The 23,679-nt window shown below is 40.0% G+C and overlaps 1 protein-coding gene across 3 annotated transcripts; it reads right to left on the bottom strand.

The window, feature by feature from the left end:
* Window positions 1-1,336: 1,336 nt before the first annotated feature.
* On the bottom strand, window positions 1,337-22,653 carry LOC131217060 (uncharacterized). 3 transcript variants are annotated; one of them, XM_058211789.1, is made up of 6 exons: window positions 22,308-22,653; window positions 20,907-21,185; window positions 20,197-20,370; window positions 20,002-20,108; window positions 3,684-4,024; window positions 1,337-2,546 (listed from the first exon to the last, which is right to left on the bottom strand). In XM_058211789.1, the coding sequence occupies exons 1-6, from the start codon at window positions 22,458-22,460 to the stop codon at window positions 1,951-1,953; spliced, it is 1,650 nt and encodes a 549-aa protein (XP_058067772.1). In that variant the 5' UTR covers window positions 22,461-22,653; the 3' UTR covers window positions 1,337-1,950. The 3 variants fall into 3 exon arrangements, with proteins under 3 accessions (XP_058067772.1, XP_058067771.1, XP_058067773.1); XM_058211788.1 differs by having other exon boundaries at window positions 20,907-21,188; window positions 22,308-22,651; XM_058211790.1 differs by lacking the exon at window positions 20,907-21,185.
* Window positions 22,654-23,679: the final 1,026 nt, after the last annotated feature.

Raw genomic sequence — 23,679 nt, forward strand, 5'->3', positions numbered from 1 at the left:
TTGCACTTGATCCTTGTGAAACCCAATTTTCTTCTATTTTGTGTGTGCCGAGCATCATAATTGTGTCAGTGTATACAGTCTTATGTGCACCCTGCAATTCTCCGTACCTATGTATATACTCTTTGATTTGATTTTATTTAAGCTTATCTTCATAACCTATTAATTATAAATAAAGGGTCATCAGAGAGTGGAGGTTTAAGCCCTCCAACCTGCTTTTAACTCCACATATTCTCTCTCATCTCCACATCGATCTTTTGTAATATGGTCTCTTGAGTTTAACTAGCTCTTTTTTTTTTTTTACAGGCACACACACCCCACACACTCACGCTAGTGGAATTTCACCACCTGTGGATACTCGAACCCTTGACCGGGTGTTGAAACTCCTGAGAGTCTACTCTTGAGTTTAACTAGCTTGATAAACAATTGAAAGTTTCATGGGAAACACTGTTTCCTCTACTTTCTTTTTAATAATTCCAAACAGAGACTCAGTGGTAAAGCCAGACAGGCAGTGTTTGATGAATTCCCCTAGTACCACAACTTTCTATCTGAGAAATAGAAAAATAATAATAATAATAATAATAATTTCTTTTTATAATGGCAACAGGCAATGAACTCTAAAAATTCTCAATCAGTCCATCATCGGATTAACGGTGGACATTGGTGCAAGCCTAGAAACGGCCCTCATCATTTTCCCTACTCAAATGGGTAACACCATTTCTTGAAAAAGAAAATCTATTAATGTAGGTTACAACAGTTAACAAGAAAACAAGACACATTCTATTTGCAGTTCATTTAGATTTTTCCAAGGAAAATTAAACTAGCTAAAGAACTTATTGAATTCTGCAATTTTCCATTTCACAAGGATCCCACAGGGGTTCTCCAAGTCCGTATTATGGACCCTTTTTCATAACAAGCCTGGAAAGGTTGGGATATTGGCATTTATATGCATGTGCAACCACGACTCAAGATCCAAAACTGCATGTGCAACCACGACTCAAGAAAGGTTGGGATATTGGCATTTATATGCATTTCATAAGGATTCCACAGGGGTTCCGTATTCAGGACCCTTTTTCATAACAAGCCTAGAAAGGTTGGGATATTGGCATTTATATGTATGTGCAACCACGACTCAATTTATATTGGCAATTTTCCACATGCATGCTCTTTGGGTCATGGTGAGCATGTTCAGCATCATGATCCTGGTCACGTGGGCCAGGGTGGGGACAGAAAAAAATAAAAAGAAAAGAGGAAAAAGAGCCCAACTGGAAGCCCAGTACAAAAAAGTTACTGCAAACCCAATTCACACATATACGAGAGAGAGAGAGAGAGAGAGAGAGAGAGAGAGACTTTTAACTTGGCTTCAGGTGGGGTATTATTTTACAAGGATATGCAAAAGAAAAAGGCTTCAATACAAATCAACATCCACTACTTAATTTAGGACCATCATCATCACCATATTTCTGATTCCTGACATGCAAAAGACATCCATACAAACATGCAATATATCCCCATTCACTACGAGGTGCACATCTCTACTTGAAAGCCGTGCATTTACAGTCACCAAACCTAGACCACACATGCTAACATGGCACACAGGGACCAGGCCATTCATCACCGTTAAATCTCCCCTGGCCCAATTATAGATAACTGATCACCTACACACGATTGTAGGCTTTGCCTACAACCTGTTCTCCCCCAAAATAATGCTTGTCAGGCTACAGTGAAGCTGAGCATTGGTATTCCATTTCTACCCGTTGATTTTATTTGTTTTTTTTTCTCCACATATTGCCTGGCCCACATGATTAATGGGAGATCTCACCAGCGTGACACATCAGGATGTGTGGGGAATCTGGGTTTGGCGACGGCAGGTGCACAACTGCAAACAGAGCTCCTCCCTAGTAAATGAGAGAATAACAAGAGGTCTTTTGAGTGTCATCTCTACAACGGTTGCTATCTAGCTTGATTATCAACATCTTCTGAGATGTTGAATAAGAACTGTGGCATAGAAGCAATTCGAGGAAGGTGTAGCAGCAGATCCCCAACCGAGTCTTTTCGCGACATGGCCGGCGGTTTCTTGCGGTCAGAAACATCGTCCAATTCCCCCTCGGATGCCAGAAAATCACAAACTGCCTTATCTTCGCATGCCGATTCTGGCAGAGACTTTAGCTGATTGCCCGGGCCATCTTCAACTCCTTGCACACCTTCACTTTTGACCTGCGGGTCTTGGACTGTGGCAGCATCCTTTTGCAGTAGGCAGCAGAGGGAGTTCACCCTCGACATGAGGGATTGCTCATCAGAGGCTGCCGAGAACTGGGAATCGCTGAGTAGGTACTGGGTTATCTCATCGAGCATGTCTCTACCCCACGATCCTTCTCCAGTTGGATTGCTGGAAGTCATCTGCATGCACTGTCCAATGTGGGTCACCAGATCGCTCACGGACATGGAGGGACGGATTCCGGGCACTTTGAGTTGATCCCAGTGACGTGGCTGCTTCAACTCCTCATTCTCATTGCTGCTGCTTTCCTCAATGGCTCGGGCATCCATAACTGAAACAGGAACCAACATTAGAAATCAAGTTAAAATGAAGGGTAGGTGTGGAAAATGTCTTGAGAGGTTGATTAACCAATGTCCTATCATCAAGATTCAAGATTGGTTTGCAGATATAGATCGAGCTCCTTCTACCAACTCTTTGGTGAAATGTTGAAGAATGATGCCATCTCAAAAATTCATAGAAACTCCTTGTGCAGATCAATTCTTTCACTGAGGATTCCGTTTATGAAAACTGGCCCTAAGTAACTTTATGAACAGACAAATGAAATCACTTCCAAATTTTGTGTATTGCCAGAACAAAAATCCTAACCCTTTGCTTGATCACCAACAAAGCAAAAGGTAAAAAAGGAAATACAGCTGTTAGAATTCAACCAAAGAAAGGCCAAACATTCGATGGTGAAGACTTCAATCTGGGCGACCTTTGGTGCATGGACCATTGACGGTGACACCCATCACACGAAAAGGTTAGGATAACTGAGCCATGGGCCCCACCTGTACAAATTCAGAACCCAAACCTAACTCCATGAACCCTTTGGCCGAGCATTTATGATGCCCCTTTACATACATAGAAATAGAACAGCATCTTAACTCCAAAAGAAATTAGCAGAAGGCGCCAATTGGAGTCCGGAGAGCATACCAAAATGATACAAGGCACTTTGGAGTTACAGGCAGACCTGACAAAATGGTACACAAATAACTGGAGTCTGTTCCCTTCTTCTTCTTTTTTCTTTTTTCAAGGAATGTGGAAGCAGAGAAAGGCACAAAATCATTGAACTGACCATTTTTCAGTGAATTCCATTGGAAGGGGACTTACTCGGACATGAAAGACGGATCATGTCATCCTTTCAATCCAGGGCAATAGGGCCAGTCCTCACCACCCACCTCGATGTTGAAGAGACGTGGCAAGATGCGAATGGTGGGGCCATACGCTGTCAGAGATAGCCCCGGCCATTTTAAAGGTTTTTCAGCCAAGTACATACTTGGCCCATCTCTAACAGTGTACGGCCCTGCCAATCGCATCTCGCCACGCCTCCTCACCACCCAACCAGCGTCTAGGCATAGATATCAAGAGCATTCTCACAACATCTAAGAAGCATTTCATTCGCACATGTCAAATACAGTCTTGAGCATACCTGAGCTTGGTGAAGGACTTCCACGGGACTCAGCTTCAGGCGCTCTTCTACCAACAGGGTCACGTAGCTCATTCAAGGAGGAAGATGACTGAGCAGCTGATGGCGATGCTGCTGCATCTTGGAAACCTGAGAAGGTGGATACATATTCACTCTTCAGATGATCAAAGCCATGGGATTTGGATTCATCTTGGTCCTCGAAAACAGAAACTCGAGATTCGAAGTATGGATTATCAACGATAATCTCAGGTTGTTGACTCAGCATGTTCAGGCGAGGATCGCACTGGATAAGCTTATCGAAATGCTTGCTTAGCAAGCCTTGCGGGCACTGTAGAAAATGTCTCCTGCATGCACCAAATCAACAATTCCATTACTGTTACAAGTGCCAAACCAAATGCATAAATTTTAGAAGGAAAATAGTGAGAAAGTACAATATACATTATAAGGGAACAGGGGCTTGCATGATTGGCCAGACTTGCACATTGAAGCCACATGGCATGCATACGCATAATTTAAGGGTTTTGTGTTGTATCCCACACAGTTCTTTTTCTTTTCTTCTTCTTCTTCTTTCTTTCTTTCTTTCTTTCTTTCTTTCTTTTTTTCTTTTTTTTTCTTATCGATCAGATTCCACAAATATTTCTGAATACAATCCATTCAAAAAATGAAAACCATTAAGGCCCCAAACATTTAAGCACAGAGATTTGTACGAAGCACATTCAAAAGAAAAGGCTAGGTCCAAAGACCCCATACAAAAATTTACAGAGCAGGCTCATCTTTGATTTCTTCTTATATAACACATGAAAGTTTAAAATTAAAAAAAAATAAATAAATAAATAAATAAAAGAAAGAAAGAAATTGGAAATCCTTCTCTTTTCAGTCCAGCCATCTCTTTCTCTTGGAATTTGCTTATCAAGATAAGAATATTTTGGGAAGCCCTGGAGGAAGAATAATTTTACTTGAATTGATCCTCTCTGGTCTCCCAGTGCATTGGCTCGCCTTCCTGTTAAGATCGCCAATAAATTTGAAGCAATTCTTAAGACTTAATAATTCCACAGAGTCGCCTGGAATGATGTGTACAGACCTATCGGAGCAGGAGGTTTGGGCCTAAAAGACATCAGAACGAAGAACACCACTCTATCGTGTAAATGGTGATGGTGATTACGAAACAGTGAGGCTTCACTGCTAGGAAAAGGTGAGGCAATTAGGAAACAATGAGCATGGTTGGGACATGTATCAAGCATCACAAAGAAATGGATCTCAAATCTAGAGGGAAATATCATGGCCCAATCAGTTTTGCAGCAGTTTTTTTAGATCAGAGTGAGGACAGGAGATAATATCGGATATTGGGAGGATAAAGTGGTGTTCAGAAATGCCTTTAGCGAGCTGTTTGAATAACTATATTATGTGGCCATCAACAAAGGACCTTCAGAGAATCATATGAGAGGATTGGGGAAAGGTCATGCAGTGCCCAACGTTCAGGAGGAACTTTAAAAAAAAAAAAACTTCAAAAAAAAAAAAGGTGGAACTTGAGAGGATGAAATCCATTCTCTATCCAATTGTTGGAAATCCTTAACAAGACTTGTATTCCCACACAAAATGAGAATAAAAGAATTTGGGAGCTTGAATCCAGCAAGAGATTCTCAATAGCCTCTATGTCTCGAAGCCATTGCATGAGTTCTATAAATAGCCAGGCAGTTTTTTCTATAATTTGGGGAGCTCATTTGCCCTTAATGTTAGGGCTTTTACCTGGTTAGCCTGCAATGGGAAGATACTTATGATATATAACCTCAAAAAAGGGGCATATTCATCCCAAACAGATGCCCGTTGTTCTGCTGTAATGAGGAATTGATAAATCATGTTCTTTTAAATTGTGCTGTTGCAAAAGAAATATGGTTTTTTTCTTTTTACCATCTCTTGGGTATTCCCAAGTTCAGTCATAAATCTGATTGCAGGTTGTCATTCCTTTGCTTGTGGAGAAATTGGTGGAATTCTCTGGAACGTGGTGAGACCTGCTGTGCTATGGACCATCTGGCTAGAAAGAAATATAAGGGTGTTCGAGGGAAATGTGAATAGCTCAGGCACAATAGTTAGGAGTTCGGACTGCTTTCAAATTGGTGTGGACTGGGATATCAGATGTAAAGGAATATTGAGATCTAGCAGAATTGGGAGGAGGTCCTAGCTCTTCTTCTTCTTCTTGTTTTTTTTTTTTTTTTTTTTTGAGACATAACATAATTGCAGTGGCCTGAACAGCAACACCTTTCTATACTCTTCAATCTCTCCTCTTTTTCTTCCATTTGATTTTTGGCTCCTTCATTTTTAAAGCCAAGTTTTCCAACAGGAAATCGTTCCATCAACTGTCTATCAGTTAAATTATGACCATAATAACTTAAAAATCTATAGATTTTGAATCAAATCGTTAGTTCAGATCTTGAGATGATAGATTGTATTAAAGAGAATCTAATCTTAAGATTCTCTTAAGTAACATCGACATGGCGCTAGCTATATGCTTAACACATGCAAGTTGAACGTTGTTTTCGGGGTCGAACCACTATCCTTTTGAAACGGATAGTTCACAGTGCTCATTCTCTTTCTTTTAGGAAATAATTGACAAAAAATGGAATTTAAAGATAAGCGGAAAGAAAGCCTAGACGGAATTCGGAATTGAGTAAGGGCGGACTATATTATATCAGAGGGCAGAGGAGATAAGAGCAGCTTCTTTTTCAAGCTGCTCCATCTCCTCTCCCTGCTTCCTTCTTCCTTTTCCTCGGCGCAGCGTTCGTTCGTTGATTGCACTGCTTCGGCCCTTGCTGGTTTTTGCTCTCCCGGTCCCGGCAACCTATTCTCCGATTGGCGCATTGGCCTGGTTCAGTTCTGTCTGTTGCTGAATACACCTTGTGTTATATAACAGTCCGTCCAAAGTCAAGAGATAGATAGGTAGGGGAACTCACACCCGAAGCACGCAATGGAGTCCACCTCGTAGCTATCGCGCTTAATGCTATGAGTCTAGATACTCTTCGCTTGAAAAGGCATGCCTTGCGCTTGTCTGGGCCACGGAGAGACTTAGACACTACATGCTAGCCTACCAAGTCTGGCTTTTGTCTAGGATGGACCCATTGAAGTATCTTAGAGGCTGCGGTGCGTCGCAGATCTTTTCACTTTTGGTGCACACTTGTTTCAAGAAAGTGAAAATGGAAGTTTCCTTTGAAGTGCGGGCTGGTTGTGTGCCTGTTTTTTCATCGAGATTGGGTTGGTGTTCAGTGTACCGTACTGTATCGAAAAGAATGCATTGGATGGATGCCCGGGCATTGAGAAGGAGCCCTACTCACTACAAACGAATACACCGCGACGATCGAACTGCACTCATGCCTCTCCCGCATCAAGTTGACCGCCGCACCACCCCCCCCCCCAACGTAGTGCTCTATACATTTTTTTAAAGAAACACATACATTTAGAGAGAGAGAGAGAGAGAGAGCAGATGGATCCTATCCACTACCTATATCGAACACTCATTCCTATCTATTTATAGAAAGATCTTCGTCAAATATCAATGGGAACTTGATGAGTCGATCCACCTACACGTCTTGCTTTTACTGCTATATCGGGAGTTACTCCATGTATAACGTAGCTACGTATATCATGCACTGGGACTGCATCACAACGACGGCTGAAGGCGGATTACTGGGGGGGGCTACTGTCGCCTTTCAAAAAGAAAAGAAAACCATTTTCTTGTGCCATTCAAGAATTGTTGTGTGTTTATCAATGTGGTTGGATGCCCATAACAGATGAGGCAGCCAACCCTCAAGGGCCTACAAGATCATTTGGGTGCTTTAGAGATCATTGAGAAACAAGGCAAGCAAATATGATATTTGTATCATTGATAATATAGTAGCCATTTTGCATTTTTATTACATACGCAAAAATATGTTTAGCGTAGTAACCATTTGCGCTTTACAGACATATGAAATCAATTATTAAACATAGATGATGAGATGACTAGGGGTAGGTTTGGCATCTGTAAGTGCTCCCAGGAAACCTTAGACAGCCACGGCCTACGAAATAGACCCAAGTCTAGTCACCTAGGCAAATTATCCTGACTATGGTTATTACAGATCCCCACAGAGAAGGAATGGACAGAAGCAGATTTTAAATGATCTATCATCATGCATTGAGTGTGTGTGTGTGTGCGCGTGCGCGTGCGTGAAAGGAAAACAAAAAAATGCCTAGCAATGACCAATAAAACAAGTGTAAATCATCTCGTCAGTACATTGGCCATCAAAGAAATAAAAGGCGAAACAAACAAAAACAAAGGGGAGTTCCAAAAATCCAACACCCAGTCAAAACTGCTAATGGCGACATACTATCACCGCAAGCCAATCTCCTAAGAGGTCCACCATAGATCATTCTTGGATTTCCTGATTCATCAGAACTCAATAATCTTGGCAAAGTTCTTTTCAAGAATTCATCCAAAGCAACTCTATCCTCAGATTCTTCTATTCCTCTCCTTCCACAATTCCCATAAATTCCTATATATATATAGAAGAAAAAAAAAATCCATCTTCCAAAGGATTTCCTTTCAACCTTCAAGTGGCCCACATCGCCATTCTACCAACCAATCACCAATGGAATTATGGAAGATCCATGACTCCCAAAGATAAACCAAATGCTTCTGATCCCATTTGCATGGGCCTACTAATGAGAAGTGCACCATTAGTAGGAGTGCAACTTGAGTTGGGTCAACCCGAACCCTACTGGCCCAACCTGAATTTTAGGTTGGTTTGGGTTTGCACTAAAAGTCATCAACCCAACCCCACGTAGGGTTGGGCCTGGGTTTGGGTTGCCTAGGTTGAGGCCTCGGGCAATCCAAACCCAACCTCATATGCATCACATATACACGAGTTATGAGCAATATACATGGTATAAACATAAAATCATGGCTTGCACGGAAAACAAGGTTCATGATTAAAAATGTCCATGTTGTGCACTCTACGCCATATCGAGTTCATGATCAAAACCATTCATACATGGAAAATAGGATTCATGATCGGAACTAACCTAATGCCTAAACGTTGTATTGCCATGTTGTGCACTCTTACGCCATATAAAGTTCATGATCAGAACTAACCTAATGCCTAAACGTTGTATTGTCCACGTTGTGCACTCTTACACCATATAGAGTTCATGATCAGAACCATCCATGCATGGGAAAAAGGATTAGTGAACGGAACTAAACCAAGGGCCAAATGCTAAATGGCGGATGACTTTTGAATAATCTCTCTAAACCAGTGTTTTAAATAGCGGTAGCGCGTTGTGTAGCATTCAACACTCTAAAGCGTGTAATGTAAATAGTGTAGCATGTAGTGTAAGCTACACGATACTTATATTTTTTAATTTAAATATAAGAAAAATATGATAAATAGTATGGGAAAAAAAACTAAAAAACAAATATTATAAAAATGGCTAAAAGATTATTAATTTTTTCAAGTATAAGCATATTTAAATAAGTTATTAATTATCATTTATAAAAAGCCAATAACACAAAGTCATAAACCAAATCAAATAATCATCAACAACTTTTTAAGCAAACCACTTTAATTTTTGTGAATCAAACCACTTCAATTTTTCTAAATCAAACCACGTTAATTAATAATGTCTAATTAAAACCACAAGTCACAACTCACAAGTACAAAAAGAAATAAAAATCCCACAGGTCAAGAGTATCAAGTAAAATCCAGATGTCATCTATAGGAAGAGGGGTTTTTGAAAACCAACTTTCAATACTTATTCCTTTTAGTTTTAAAGGTTGTTTAGCGTGTGAGTTTCACACTAACTTTAACAAAGGATCACCACTAAAAAAATAAAAAATAAAATGAAAATAAATGTTCTCATCACTCTTCAAAAATAAACAAAAAATACATTGTAGAGTATGCTACACGCTATATAGTTGTAGCGTACGCTATGACCCTTGTAGCATACACTATAGAGGATTTACGTTATCAGCCACGCTATGAGCACTATTTGAAACACTGCTCTAAACATTAGTGAGTTTTTCTTTTATAATTTATTTCGTTAATTTTATCTATTTATGAGTGGTGATTGTAGATTTTATTTTGCTAATGTTATTTTGGTAATTATAACTATTATGTTTGATTTTGTGTTAGTTTACTAGATTTTGGTGTTTAACTATTAACCCAACCTAATTTGTGTTAGGGCTGAGTATCCATTAGCATGGGTTGAGCTTTAGTTGGAGAGCTTCAGCTGGATTTGATCTCTTGATGTTCAGTTGGGCTTGGATTGACCCTCAACCCAACCTAACCCACCTGAGTTGCACTCTAGCCACTAGTGAGCTAGTTGAGAATAAAGTTGGGTAATGAGGAATATGAGCAAAATTTCCCAAGAGAGGACCTTCGGGAGAAGTTGGCATTGCCATAGAGATGTCACAAACTATCAAGGGTTCACAAATGCCAATAAGGGAGGTTACTACAAGTGGTAACCTAGGAAGACAATGCAAATAGGATCAAGAGATGGAACTAATTGCATAAAGTGAATCCCACATACCAAATGTGAAGCATAAAGATGATAACATAAGGATAAACATGTGCAGTTGCTCCACAAAAAGCCAATGGAATCACACTGACGGTTTCTAAGGCACCACAACTCTAGAAGAAAAATCCCATCACAGAAAATTCAAAGCAAATAGTTTCTTAGTTCATAAAATCATAGAATCTTGTTCAAATGCATGACCTACTACCCTATTTATGGAATAAAGTACATAGGTTTCAAAGTGAAACTTGAACTGTTTCAAATTGATGCAAAAAGACTCTTAATCATATCCAACTTACTATAAAAACTGAAATGAAATATGCATGAAAAAGCTTACTAAAAACTAAATTGTTTTCTAGAAGAAAACAAAAAACCACCTCCTAAGACTCCAAACTATACTAGGCCTCAAGATAAACATGCTACTGTCATGTCACTCTAGCACGCTGTTGAAGTATTGTAGCCGTATAGTAGCACGCAGTGAGAAATCTCTCTACAAGATGTGATTGCATCAATAGATGTTGAAGACGTCTCAAACTGTTGAGGGTTCACAAAACCCGAGAAGGAAAGTTACTGTAAGTGGTCCAATGTAACACCCCGTATTTTCTATACTCGGGTGTTACTATAGAAATCTAAATAACTTTACACACGTGTGAGAACACATCTAATTTAGACTAGACATGTAACAACTCACACTTTAAATTCCCGAACTCTAGTCTGCCAATAGGATCAACAATACCAATGGTTACCAATAAATCGATCAAACCAGCCATCAAAACCGTAGATCAGACTGATCGTGAACCAGAGAAAGACAAAAGGCTTACTACGACAAATGGGTGGCCCAGATCACACTTATCACCGCATGAGCTTACCTTTATTGTCTTGTTGGAACTAAAATGACTATAGAATGTGATGTATTCTACACCTATCGACGAAAACCCTCCTAGAATGACTCACCAAACCTTTAGAATGTACCACAGGCCATTAGGGGGCCTTCTAAGATCAATGGATGGTGTTGATCGGCCTGGATCATGACGTGGACCCACATCTGATCTGTGCGTGTACACAGATAATGGGCACACGCCACACACAATACCTAAGTATCGGGTCAAAGTATAGTTGACCCAATAGGAACCAAAAACTCCAACTAAATTCAAAAACCTCCCCCGCCCGACGCACCTTCAAAACAGACCGTCCGTTTGACAATGCAAATGGTTGTCCTTCCAAATACAAGAGCTAGATCTAGACCGTCCATCAGGATCGTAGTGGCCCACCGACCCTAACCACGGTGAGATCAGGGTATCCAAAATCGGTTACATATCGGCCGTAACGGCCGATACGTAACGGTAACGGTGGGACCCATTACGCGATACGGGGTCGAAACGGCCGTTACGAAATTCTGTGATCGTAACGGCCGTTACGGGCCGTTACGGGCGTTACGGACCCGTAACGGCTGTGACGGGCCCTAAAAAAAACCAAAAAAAAAAACTTACTTTTTTTTCCTTTCTTTTCTTCTTCTTCTTCTCTTTCTTCTTCTTCTTCTTCTTCTTCTTATTCTTCTTCTCGAGCAGCTGCGGCTGCGCCTGCTTCTTCCTGTTCTTCTTCTTCCTCTCTCTCTCTCTCTCTCTCTCTCTCTCTCTCTCTCAATCTCTTCTTTCCCCCTTTCCCTCTTTTTTTCTTTTCATTTCCCTCTCTCCCCAATTTTTTTTAATACTGCTATAGGTACGTGTCACGCAAAGACGAGCGCTGCCACTCCTCGAGCTCCGAGTTGTACGAACGGTTCAAAGGAGATCAAAGTTATATGGGCTCCACAGTGATGTATTTATTACATCTACACCGTTCGTCTATTTTCAGAGATCATTTTAGAGCACCATCCAAAAAATGAATTATATCCAGAGATCATCTGGACCACACCAAAAATAGCAACAGAGATAATGATTTTCACGGTTAAATAATTCGTAGGGTGCACGGTAATGTTTATTTTCCATCCAATTTGATCAGACCCGAGTGGGCCCCACTATGATGTATATTTTTTATCCATATCGTCCATCCATTTTGCCACATCATTTTAGGTCAGGATTCAAAAAATTAGTAATATCCAAATCTTAGGTGGACCACACCATAGGAAAAAGTGGTTATAGAATGCTCACCATTAAAATTTTCTTAAAGTCCACTGTAATGTTTATTTTCAATCTAACCTATTAATTGGGTCACATTGACGTGGATGAAGGGAAAACACACATGTCAGCTTGATCTAAAACTTTTCTAGCCCCCAATAAATTTTTAATGGTGAACATTTAATTATTGTTGTTTTTTATGGTGTAATCCACTTGAGCTTTGGATGTGCCTCATTTTTGGGCTCATGCCCTAAAATTATTTGGCAAAATGAATGGACGTTGTGGATATAACACATTCATCACAGGTGGGGCCCAAAAAACTTTGACACGTGTGCTGCAATTTACATCTGAGTCCCTCCTAATTCAAGCCTTAAAAAATTGTACACGAGACATATATTAACTTAAAATTTGACAATTAAAGTATGGACTGCAATTGCTAACTCACAATGCCAAAATCAAATTACTTAAATAGTTTTAATTGTTAATTTGTGAGCTTTTATTTTTTAAAATAGGGCCTTTTGATTTTATTTTATTTTATGATTCACTATCCAATAAATGTCCACCAATTTATAAGTGAGATAATGACAATGAATGACATGAATTTGAGGCTGATTTGGAGAATAGATTGGTCCTCCAAGTCAGCCCCAAATTGGTAACGCCATCTACCTGAATTTAATTTCATTTTTTAAAAAAGAACTATTGGAAGAAATGATATCAAGTTGTTAAAGTATATAAATTACATATTTAAAAAAAATTAAATATATGAATTTTGTAGTCAAATTCAAGTTACCTGGTTAAAAAATTAATCAGACAGTCCGATACAACTTCTCACCAAAGAGTGGACCGTTACACCACCATAAACATGTTCCAATTTATAAATGAATGCATATTTAGAATGCTTAGAATATTCCGGATTAAATCAATATTTTTTCATATTTTTTTGGCAAAAAAAATTTCGCCGTTATGGGCCATTACGCCTCCGTATCGCCGTTACGCCCCCGTATCCGTATCGATTTCGGAGGGCACCGTTACGCCAACCGATACCGATACGGGACACCTTCGGTGAGATCCACGGTCGGAAGAACCCCACTCAAGCTCGGTCAGTGACCGAACAGACGTTGCAAAGGGGAGGGTGCTGACGAGGAGGAAAAATCCACGTCCGTTGGTGCGCTGGCAAATCCAGCCGTTGGAGAGCATCAGACGACAGCCACGCATGCAGCAGCAGCCTCGTCACCCCTACCATTTCCGGTTTTAGCTCCCTACTCAACAAAAAGCGAAAAGAATCCTTTCCATTCGTAGCAACTACCAAACCCAGCCATCACTCGCCCACTGGAAGCTTCGTCCGAGTAATCTGGAGCGTCTGGTCTAGGGCTGCCCGAAAATCTCGTAAGGAAAAAGGAGGTTTTGACGAGTCGCAGCTACGACTCATAACGACTCCCCTTCAGAGTAGCTATCATCACCACCGTCCATACTCATCGTGTGATGGACCCCACGCACCTTTTGGTAAGGATTTGAACCACATAAACGAACTAGATCATTAGATCGGCCAGTCATCACAAAACTGCCATGACCAAGGTCCCATCTTCTCCACGTCAACCGAGAACCCATCTTCTTTGGAGATGGCCCATCCACTAATCCGAGCCGTCCATAGCATTTCTTATCCATCATAAACGTATGCCAAATCGTCGCCCTGAACCATACAATAAGCGGGCCGAACATAAAGGTCTCTTAACAAGGATTCTCGGTCCTTCCTTCTCTAACTACATAACTAATCCATGATTAGCAATAGAAGCCTCTCGAAACAGACAAAGGCCTATTTAAAGCCCGAAGAGTTGGGGCAACTCCCGAGGTAAATTGTTGGATAAGAAAGAGATAGGGAGAGAGAGAGCTTGAATGCGGTAACAACGCCGTAGCTTGTGCGGTCGTGGCGTGACTCGACTGAGTCGCTAAGAGCGGCGAGTGGGATTTAGGGTCTGACCCAAAGAAAAAGCAGAGAGAGAGAGAATGAGGGAGAACCAGCCCCATCCGAGATCCAAACTCAGCCAGCTGCAAAAACCGCTGACTCGGCATCGATTCGGCTGCCTGCATTAGAAGCTATCTCAACTCCGTGACGAGTTGACTCACCCCATTCCCTAATCAGGTTGGAGTCTAACTCGACCTTGGCTGAATATTTCAGGCCATTGCTAGAAATCTGAAGTGTTGCTACAGACCCAGGAATCATTAGCCGATTACTTCAACGACTAGCATCTCCCGAACTCTCAACTCGACTAGCTGGTTCAGTAGCAATCTCAATCGAGTCACGTTCTCGAGATCAACACAATCAAGCTCGTCGCAAGTCGTACCCCAATCTCTTCCACACCATCAGTCGGAGCCGATCTCAGTTTAGGTATTACCACTAAACGCCATTTGTTTCAACTAGTCTTTCACCCAACTCGTTGGTGAGTTGACTCAGTAGACATCCAACTGAGTCGAGTTGACTCCATATCAGAAATATCTGGAGCGGATCTGCAAAACATTTGATCCAAAGGATCATTAGCCTAAACGCATGATTAGTAGATCTCTTGAAATTTCTTCACTAGTCGTTAGTTGAAGACCCCAACTGAGTCAACTCAGTCATGACTCATTGAAATCTTGAAATGCCTTATCCAGGTACTGTTTGCAAAATGATATCCTTGAGAGATACTCTCCTTCAGTCAACCTCAAATCAAGTAAAGACAATCTCAAATTATCTATAATCCATACCTAAACTAGAATAGAATTTGATTTACATTTCCTTGATTTAGGAAAACTCACAAGAAAGTTCAAATTAAGAGGAACATTCACTCTAGGTGAGGGATATCCCACTTGGCTTCCTCATTTCAACGAATTCTAAGATAATTTAAGCCTAAGACATTGAAATTGTGAAAATATTGATTGTGGTTCCCTTAGTCTTGAATTGATGTTGATAAGCATGTAGGAATGCCTCAAATTATGTTGCCCTAACATATCTTATGAGAATTGCTTTAAGATCACCATGCCATAATTGGAATTGCTTATGTACATGCATATTTCTACTAGTTGCACTAGGAAGTGATAATCTTGTTTCCATTAAGGGGTTTACTCTATTAACTCCTTATATATGCTAGATAGTTATAACTTGAATCTAATGAAGTCTTAGAATGTTACAAATAAGAACTTGGTCTTCTAGTTCCCATTTGGATGTGGTGAATATGAGTTATTTCGTTAACTTACTCAAGCCCTATGATTAATAACTAAGTAACTATGATTTAAAATTGCATTCTTTATGTTATCCTACTACTTGCTCAATTTTGTACATAAAAGAATCATGACGCCTATAATCCTTCTACCTCATAAAGTGTACAATGAATACTAGGAGTGGGATATCTCTTTTCTTAAGATGTGTAGAAATCTTGTTACTACCCTAATATGTTTGAAATGTCATATTTGGGCCATCCTTTGTACCTTGGGAAAGTAAATGAATTTATATTGAGCTCATATTTAAATGCTAGATATCCTATTGAAAGACCACAAGTCTTGATCATGCTTATGAGAGTAATCTTGTTAATCCTATGGAATGTGCATGAGCATCATGGTACATGACATTCACGCATGACATATGAGCTTTTCCGAGTGCTCAATGTAAGCCACACTCTGTTCGATTTACTGAAAGTTCTAACACTTTAGTTTTAACTCACAGAACCTGTGCATTTGGGTCACTTTGGGCGCTTTTCTTTATATAAGGCTTTTCCGAGATTAGACACTCCTCGAGCGTACCCCGTGTATTTTTCCAGGAGATATCCTTGGGTGCACTCACCTGCATGGTCTTTCCCGGTTGGCTAGATCTCCTTGGGCGTACCTATGAGTATTTTTCCGGGTGACTAGTTCTCCTTGGGCGACCCTTTATTTTGACAACTAGATGTGCATCCCCAGACTGCAACTTGAGCATACATTCATACCTCCATACATTACATATAAGTTCATATTCTTCTCATTATGATTTAATATATTGGTTTAAACTATGTTAGAATAACTTGATATGCACGAATCCTTGCGGGAAATTCTCACTGAGTTTTCACTCACCCAATCGTACGGTTGCACCAAATAGACACGGGTATGATGAACAGGTAAAGACCCCTATGATGGGATTCCAGCGATGGCTAAGTAGGAGTTCAGCAAGGAGAGCCTTCATACCGACGTAGTTGAGTCGTTGGAGTTCAAATGATATTTTTGGATTTGCATACTTTCATGTTTCATGCTTTACGTTCTACTTGGATTGTAATAAAAACTCCCCTGCTAAGAGATTTCATTTTGTTGTCACTTACTTATATTGAACTGCTTTGCTGTTACTTATGATCTTCTCAATTTATGCAATAATTGCCTTGCTTTACGTCATGAAATTTTCTATTGATTAGATGTAAAGTTGTTACTTCATAGTGTAATACTCGGGTTCTCATACTCGAGTGATTGTCCTTGGGTTTTGAGAACCAAGGTGTTACATCCTAGATGATCAAGCTCAGGTGAGGCCAACAACAAAGAAACCAAGGAAAATGTCGTGTATATTGAAAACGAAGATTCGTAGATGACAAATAGACAGTAACAACATTAACTTCCCCACTTAATTCTTATAATATATGAACCAGAAACATGATGATTTTTTAAAAATCACAGATTATGATTTATGACTTTTCTTTCACATCTTGTTTGTGAAGGAGTATCCTACCATTCTCCACCTAGTCCCTTTGATCTCTCATGATTATTTTCATTCTCTAACTCGCTCTGCCAACTTAATTCCAATAAAGTCTTACATTCCAGTAACCAACAAAGCATGTAGCCTTTAGCTTGTTCAACCATGCATGTATTCAAGGTCATCGTGCCCTAGGATTCAATTACTTCTTTCCATATTCCCCATAAGATAATGTATGGGATACAACCCAACAAACTTCTCTAAAGTACTTAAGGATGTCGGACAAAGTACCTTAAGAGTACCCATGAGTGATTAAACATTTTAAAGAACCCAGGCTGCATAGAATGCACCACTATGCAAGACACAAAAAAGTGATTAACCAACTCCACCTCTTTGCATACAAATGTTCGGACACCAATGTTACCGTTTTAAAGGTTGTCAAGAATCAAGATGGTGTTAGCTATTGACGCCCAGGAAAACGAGCAATTCATAGCAGCAAGGCATCTTTCCAAGCCATTGCAGGGAGATTTTCATTTCCTAACTATACCAAGGCTTCAAAGAAACCATTTGAGGAAAAAATAGCTTTGGGTCCATTCATAATCCCCTCATCTTCCCTGCCTCTACCAATGAAGGCGTCTCCCATAAGCTTTGAGAAATTCCCAATCTTCCCCTTCAAGTTGTGGCAAAATGTAATGTTCCTAGCTAAGTTTCCACCTTGTGAATTACCGGCAGTCCTTACTCCTTACTGAGGATTCTTTTCTTTTCTTTTTTTGAAAGGTAAAGAATTTGTTGAGAAGAGCAAAGAAAAACAGAACTAGAGAAAGCAACAGAATACAAAAACAACCCCCTAGCCAATATTCCAATTTAAAAAAAAAAAAAAAAAACTTGCTAATTGCTGATGGAACAGTCCCACTTACATTCGTAAAACAGCGATCATTTCTCTCCATTCATATTGTCCAAAGGACTGCTAACATAGCTTTCCTCCCCTCTCCTTTAGCAGTTTTAGACAGCATTGTTGCATGCCAGGCTTCGAACAAAACTTCCACGGAATCAGGCATAACCCCGGCAAAGTCGTAATAATTTAGGATGCTGGCCCAAATACTTGAAGCAAACAGACATAGAAAGAGATGGTTAACCGATTCTGCATCACTCTTGCAAAGGAGGCAAATGTTTGGGATTATCATTCCCCTCTTTCAAAAATTGTCAACTGTGAGTACTCTATTTCTCCCCACAAGCCATGCGAAAGCAATAACCTTGGATGTACTCTAAGGTGTACATCGACTTTGTGGAGAAAGATCCTGATCTATCTGTAGACCAGGATAAGGAGTCTGGAGTGTCTAGAGACGAGTAGGTGCCCTCCAAATCCAATCCATGCAAAAGTTGCACAAATTCATCGTCCTTGCCGTCATTTAAGCTCCATCTACAAGGCAGTGCCCACACTCCAGAAACGCCTGCATTGCTGAAACAGGCAGCGACCGATATATTCTTGGAGGGGCAAAGGGCCGCCTGTATTACTAAGGGGTCGTTTGGCACCATGGATATGGGGGGATTTGAGGGGATTTCAAATCCCCTGGTTGTTTGGCAGCATAAAGTAACTGGGGGTTTGAAATCCACAGTGAGAGCTTGGATTACATCTAAAATCCTTCTAAGAGTTGCATGTGTAACATGTGTGTCACCATAGAATTATTCTATTGGGCACATGACCCACTAATGATATCCCAAAACAATTAGATTATCAATTGCATCACTATAATTACTTGAAAATGATGATCAACACCGTCCAAACATTGTCCATGTAAATCAACGGTTAAAAATCATTGGTTAGTCACTCAGACATGATCTTGTGCTTGTGGCCCATCCAAGATTTGGAATTTCATCATTTTCAGGCAAAGCATATATTTCAGCGGGCTTATTACAACCATTGTGTCAAACATTACATACGTCACTAATTAGAGATATTAAAGTTGATTTAGTAATTAAATTCAAACCCCTGTAAATATACCACGCATAGCTACTTTTGGATTAAAGTTAATTCCCAATCCAGGGTCCCAAACACTATGAGGATTTCAAATCCAGGGGGTTTCAAATCCATGAGGTTCTGAATCCAAGGGGTTCCGAATCAGGGGATACCAAACCCACACTCCCAAACAAGCCCTAAGGATACTTTTTGGCTCACGACCCAGAACAAGGGAAAATACTCATCAATGCCCAATTTTGCACAACAAACATCATGCCAGAAACCTACTCTTTCCCCGTTCTCAATTCTGGACCTATGCCAATCCTCGAAAAAATTAACCCATCTTCTTTTCTGTATCCTCAGTCTTGATAATATTTTTCCACAACAACATCCTCTCACCTTTATCGGGTCCCCATCATCTCTTGCCGTATATTTGCTAATATTTACAACTATGGATCGTTTGGGAGCACAGACTCAAGGGATGTTTCAGTTAAATGAGAGTAGTTAATTGAACTGTTCATGATTTATGACTTGTGGCTTACAGCTTCGCTAACAGTCATGCTTTATGTGTTTTGGATGCATGCCCAACACTCAAGGAAAAAGATCAATTGAGGGTCGTTCCTCAAAGATTTCTAAGTCCATTGGACATACTTGGCACTGAGGCACGTTCAGCATCACGTCTTTAAAAAAATCACTTTCTAAGTTTTTTTTTTTGGAATATTGATTTCAATATATTGCCCATGAAGACCAAATTTAGGAAATTCCGAGATGCAATCATTTGCAATACGGGAAAAATAAATAAATAAATAAATAACTTGAAAAAGAAAAAGAAAAATAGGGGGGAATCATTAAAAATATTCTTTCTTTTTCCCTCCTTTTACCATTTCTAAATTATTAATCAACTGTTCAGGAACATATACAAAACAATGAATTAGCTGGAACATGTTTATGCAATAACAGTTCATTTATTAAAACGGAGAAGAAACGACATTGGAATACACATTGCAAATAAAATGGTTTATTTACCTCTGTATGCTTGCCTGTCCACCTGTAAAATCTGAAGTTGCCTGCCACAACGTATGCTTCCTAGGCTGCGGATTGGTCTCCCTGAAGAAAAGAGGCTGTCTAGCCAGCTACACATAGCACAACAAACTTTTTTCAAACATAAGCAGTAAAGCATCTTCAAGTAGTAGCATAGAGAAGGCAACCAATTGAGATTACCACTATATCCATGGTTCCAGGACCATTGTCAGGGCAGGTTGCCTTCAGAGCTGTGATATCTGACCATTGGATTTCTATCTTGCTCTTGAGACCACCATCAAGAACCTCCCAGACTAGCTTATGCTTTGCAAAATAGCACTTTGCCACTAAATCACCTTCATATCTCGACACACACTGTTCAACAAATGAATTATAGTCAGCTGCATTCTGTATGAAGAACTAAAACTTCCTGCTAACAGGGAAAGAGGAGCATCCATAAAACAAAGGAAAAGTTTTTTTTTTGCAAACAATGTACATCAAGAGTCGATGTACACAAATCTCCAACCATCAAAGCATGTTTAGCAATGACTCCAATGTGCATTTCAAATAGATTGCCCCCTATTTTGAAATTTCCATTTTGAAATGCACGTCGGGAAGCCTGCCAATGGTTCATGGAAGGTGAGACTGGGAGAATGGCGTACACAGACACTGGGCCTACAGTGTATACCATAGTCAGGCCCCAAAACAAATAAAATAATTAGAAGAGCTAACGGTCAATGGATGTGAGAAGTAAAATAAAGAGAAATTGTGAAACCATAAACGGAATATGTATCAGTAAGTCCACAAAGTCGTATTCTTGCTGTAATAAAAACCAAAGTCTTAAAACATGATTCATCAGTCATATTCTTGTTGTAACAAATAACAGCAATTCAAAAATCGAATGCAATTACCTCCCAAGTCCCTATCCTTAAAAGTGAAGCAGGGAAGTTGGAAGCCTTCAGCTTGTCAGTAGGAGCTGAAACACTGGTGCACTTAACATCCTTCTTTTTACCCAGTTCAAGGTTTTCACTAGTTGTAACTCCTGAAACAGCATTCCCTTGAGAAAGCCTCATTTGAATTAGATCCAACAATGACGGACTTTTCCTCAGCCGTAAACCCAATGGACTAGGTTCATCAAGAGGATTATAGTGCGCAGGTTGGGGAGAAATAGTGCTGCTTCCTGTGCTCCACTGCTGCAATAAATAAAACTTCAATCCAAAACCAGTAGCTCTCCAATTCTTCTAAAATTTGACTCTTACTGAAATAAACAGATTCCTAATCCTGGCGTTGGCTCAGAATTACCATATCGGCTGCATTTGGATGTACCACTGAATTGAATTGAATTCCATTGAATTGAGTTGCAATAACAAGTTCAAATAAATGGAAACATCCAAGCTGCAACATACCTACCTTAGTAAGCATATTCTAAAAAAAGGCTCCAAATTACATTTGTGTACTTTCAAGTTGGCAATGAAAGGAATGCAGTGGGAGGTGCTTCCCCGTCGCCTCATTAAGAATATTAAGGATGGTAATTACAATTTGGGCATTTCCTCTCTATTGAACAAATTATTGCAGCTCAATTAATGGTTCACCCAAACATAGCCTAAACTGCATTGGTTTACAGACAGTAGGAACATACTACGAGTTAGGAGCTGGTAAACATGTTAAGTATAGCTTCTTCTAAAAATGTGAATTACCAACACCATTATGGGACCTGACCATGCCAAACGTGTTGCATTCACCTAGTCTCATGCAAAAACTCGATCAAATAAATGCATCCGTATATTTTATTTAAAAAATAAAAAATAAATTTAAGGTAACAAAATTCAAACAGTAGCAAGCAGACCAAGAAAAGTATTGTTTTACAACAAGTGGCAAAGAAATACATGATACAAGTAGCCAAAGCAATAAAACAGCAAGCAAGTACTGCAGGGATCTGATAGGAGCCGACACCTTCCTGCTAGTTATTAGAGGTCAAACATGGTAGACAGACTCTACAATACAATGCCCAAACCGCCAGAGCTTTGTGATCCAGTGGAGTTACCTTCAACATGTTATTTCATTTTTTTCCTTTCTAACTAGAAATAGCGCTTATAATCCAAACCCAAATCAGATTTTTGCATTTCACCATCTTCCAATACAAGCTAAAATTCACCTAGAAAACCCTATAAAATCCTAAAATTACACAAAAACTTCAGTATACTACCCCAATCTCAAGCCCTAGAAAACCCATAAGAACCCAAACTTTCACAACAAAAATCACGAAATATATATAAAATAAAAAATAAATAAAAATAAAAATAAATCAGGACCTGGTCAAAAGGGGCGGAGATCTTTGACCGTTTATTCAGCGGGCCGTGCTCTTCATCCAACGGATCCTCGATCTCCAACTTCACTGGCAACTTGCCCGGGCACGACGAATCGGAATCCGGCCTGAGCTTGCCGGAATCCACCAGCTGAACCATCAAAATCCTACACAGACAAGAGAAAGATCGGATCGCCTGAAACCCTAACCCTAGAGAGAAGATGTCGCTGCAGATAAAGAGAATTTGAGGGTTTTTGGAGACGATATTTTCAGAGCTGAGAAGGGTTTTGTAGGGAGGCTGAGAAGAGAGAAACGGGAGCTCTGGGGGCTTGAATTGGGGCTTTTGACGAGGCGCACGTGAGTCGACACGTGCCGTGAGTTGGATTCGCGCGTGGAAGTTTTACGACCAGGTTGCGAACCTTCGCGCCCATTTCTTGAGAATGATGGATTAATGAAAATATGGATTGACGAAAATACCCATCACTATTTAAGAATTTTACCATGATCCAGTAACTAGGAAATGAAAGTGAGATAGTGAAGTGGATTGCGCACTGAGTAAACTCTGTGGGGCCCACCGTAATTTATGTATATAATCCATTCCGTCCATAAATTTTACAAGATAATTTCAATGCTTGATTCCATAAATACATTATCTCCAAATCTCAAGTGGACCACACCACAGAAAACAGTGTGAATTGAACATCTACAATTGAAAATTTCTTGGGGCCTATATAGGTTTTGGATCAAGCTGATTCTTTTTCCTGCATCCACATTTTTTTGATCTTATGAACAGGTTGGATGATCACTGTAGGCCCTATGAAGGTTTTAACGGTGGAAATCAGTATTCCTATTGTTTCCTATGATGTGATTCTTACTAGTTTTGGACATTCTTATGTTTCCAAATGAACCCCTAAAATGATATGAAAAAACGGATGAAGTAGATAAACCAAATACATTCACTGTTGGGCTAACAGAGTTTACTCAAGACTATAAAAGCGGTAGTTTATCTGATTTCTTGAAATGGATGAACCACATATATTCGCTGTGTGTAGATGGTAGAGGTGGAATGGACCGGAACGATCGGGGCCAGGTGATCTGGAACCCAAAACACTTAAAAATGGAGTCTGTATTTTCAGTCGGGTCCGGTTAAAATAAGCCAACTCATTTATTTAACGGGTCTGCGTGGAGGAGGGATTAGGACCCATACCATTAGATCATAGGTTGGATCTGGCCGGGCCAAGGCATTTCGGTAGTGATCCTGCATGATGGACGGCCCAGATCTCGTGCAGGTTTAGATACTGTGCTGGTTTAGGTTGGTGGTGTGTGAAAATATTTACAGATGATTGTACGAATGAAACAGCCAAATGTACAGCTGCATT

The sequence above is a fragment of the Magnolia sinica genome, chromosome 10 (assembly GCF_029962835.1).
Source record: "Magnolia sinica isolate HGM2019 chromosome 10, MsV1, whole genome shotgun sequence".
In the NCBI taxonomy this organism is placed as follows: domain Eukaryota; kingdom Viridiplantae; phylum Streptophyta; class Magnoliopsida; order Magnoliales; family Magnoliaceae; genus Magnolia; species Magnolia sinica.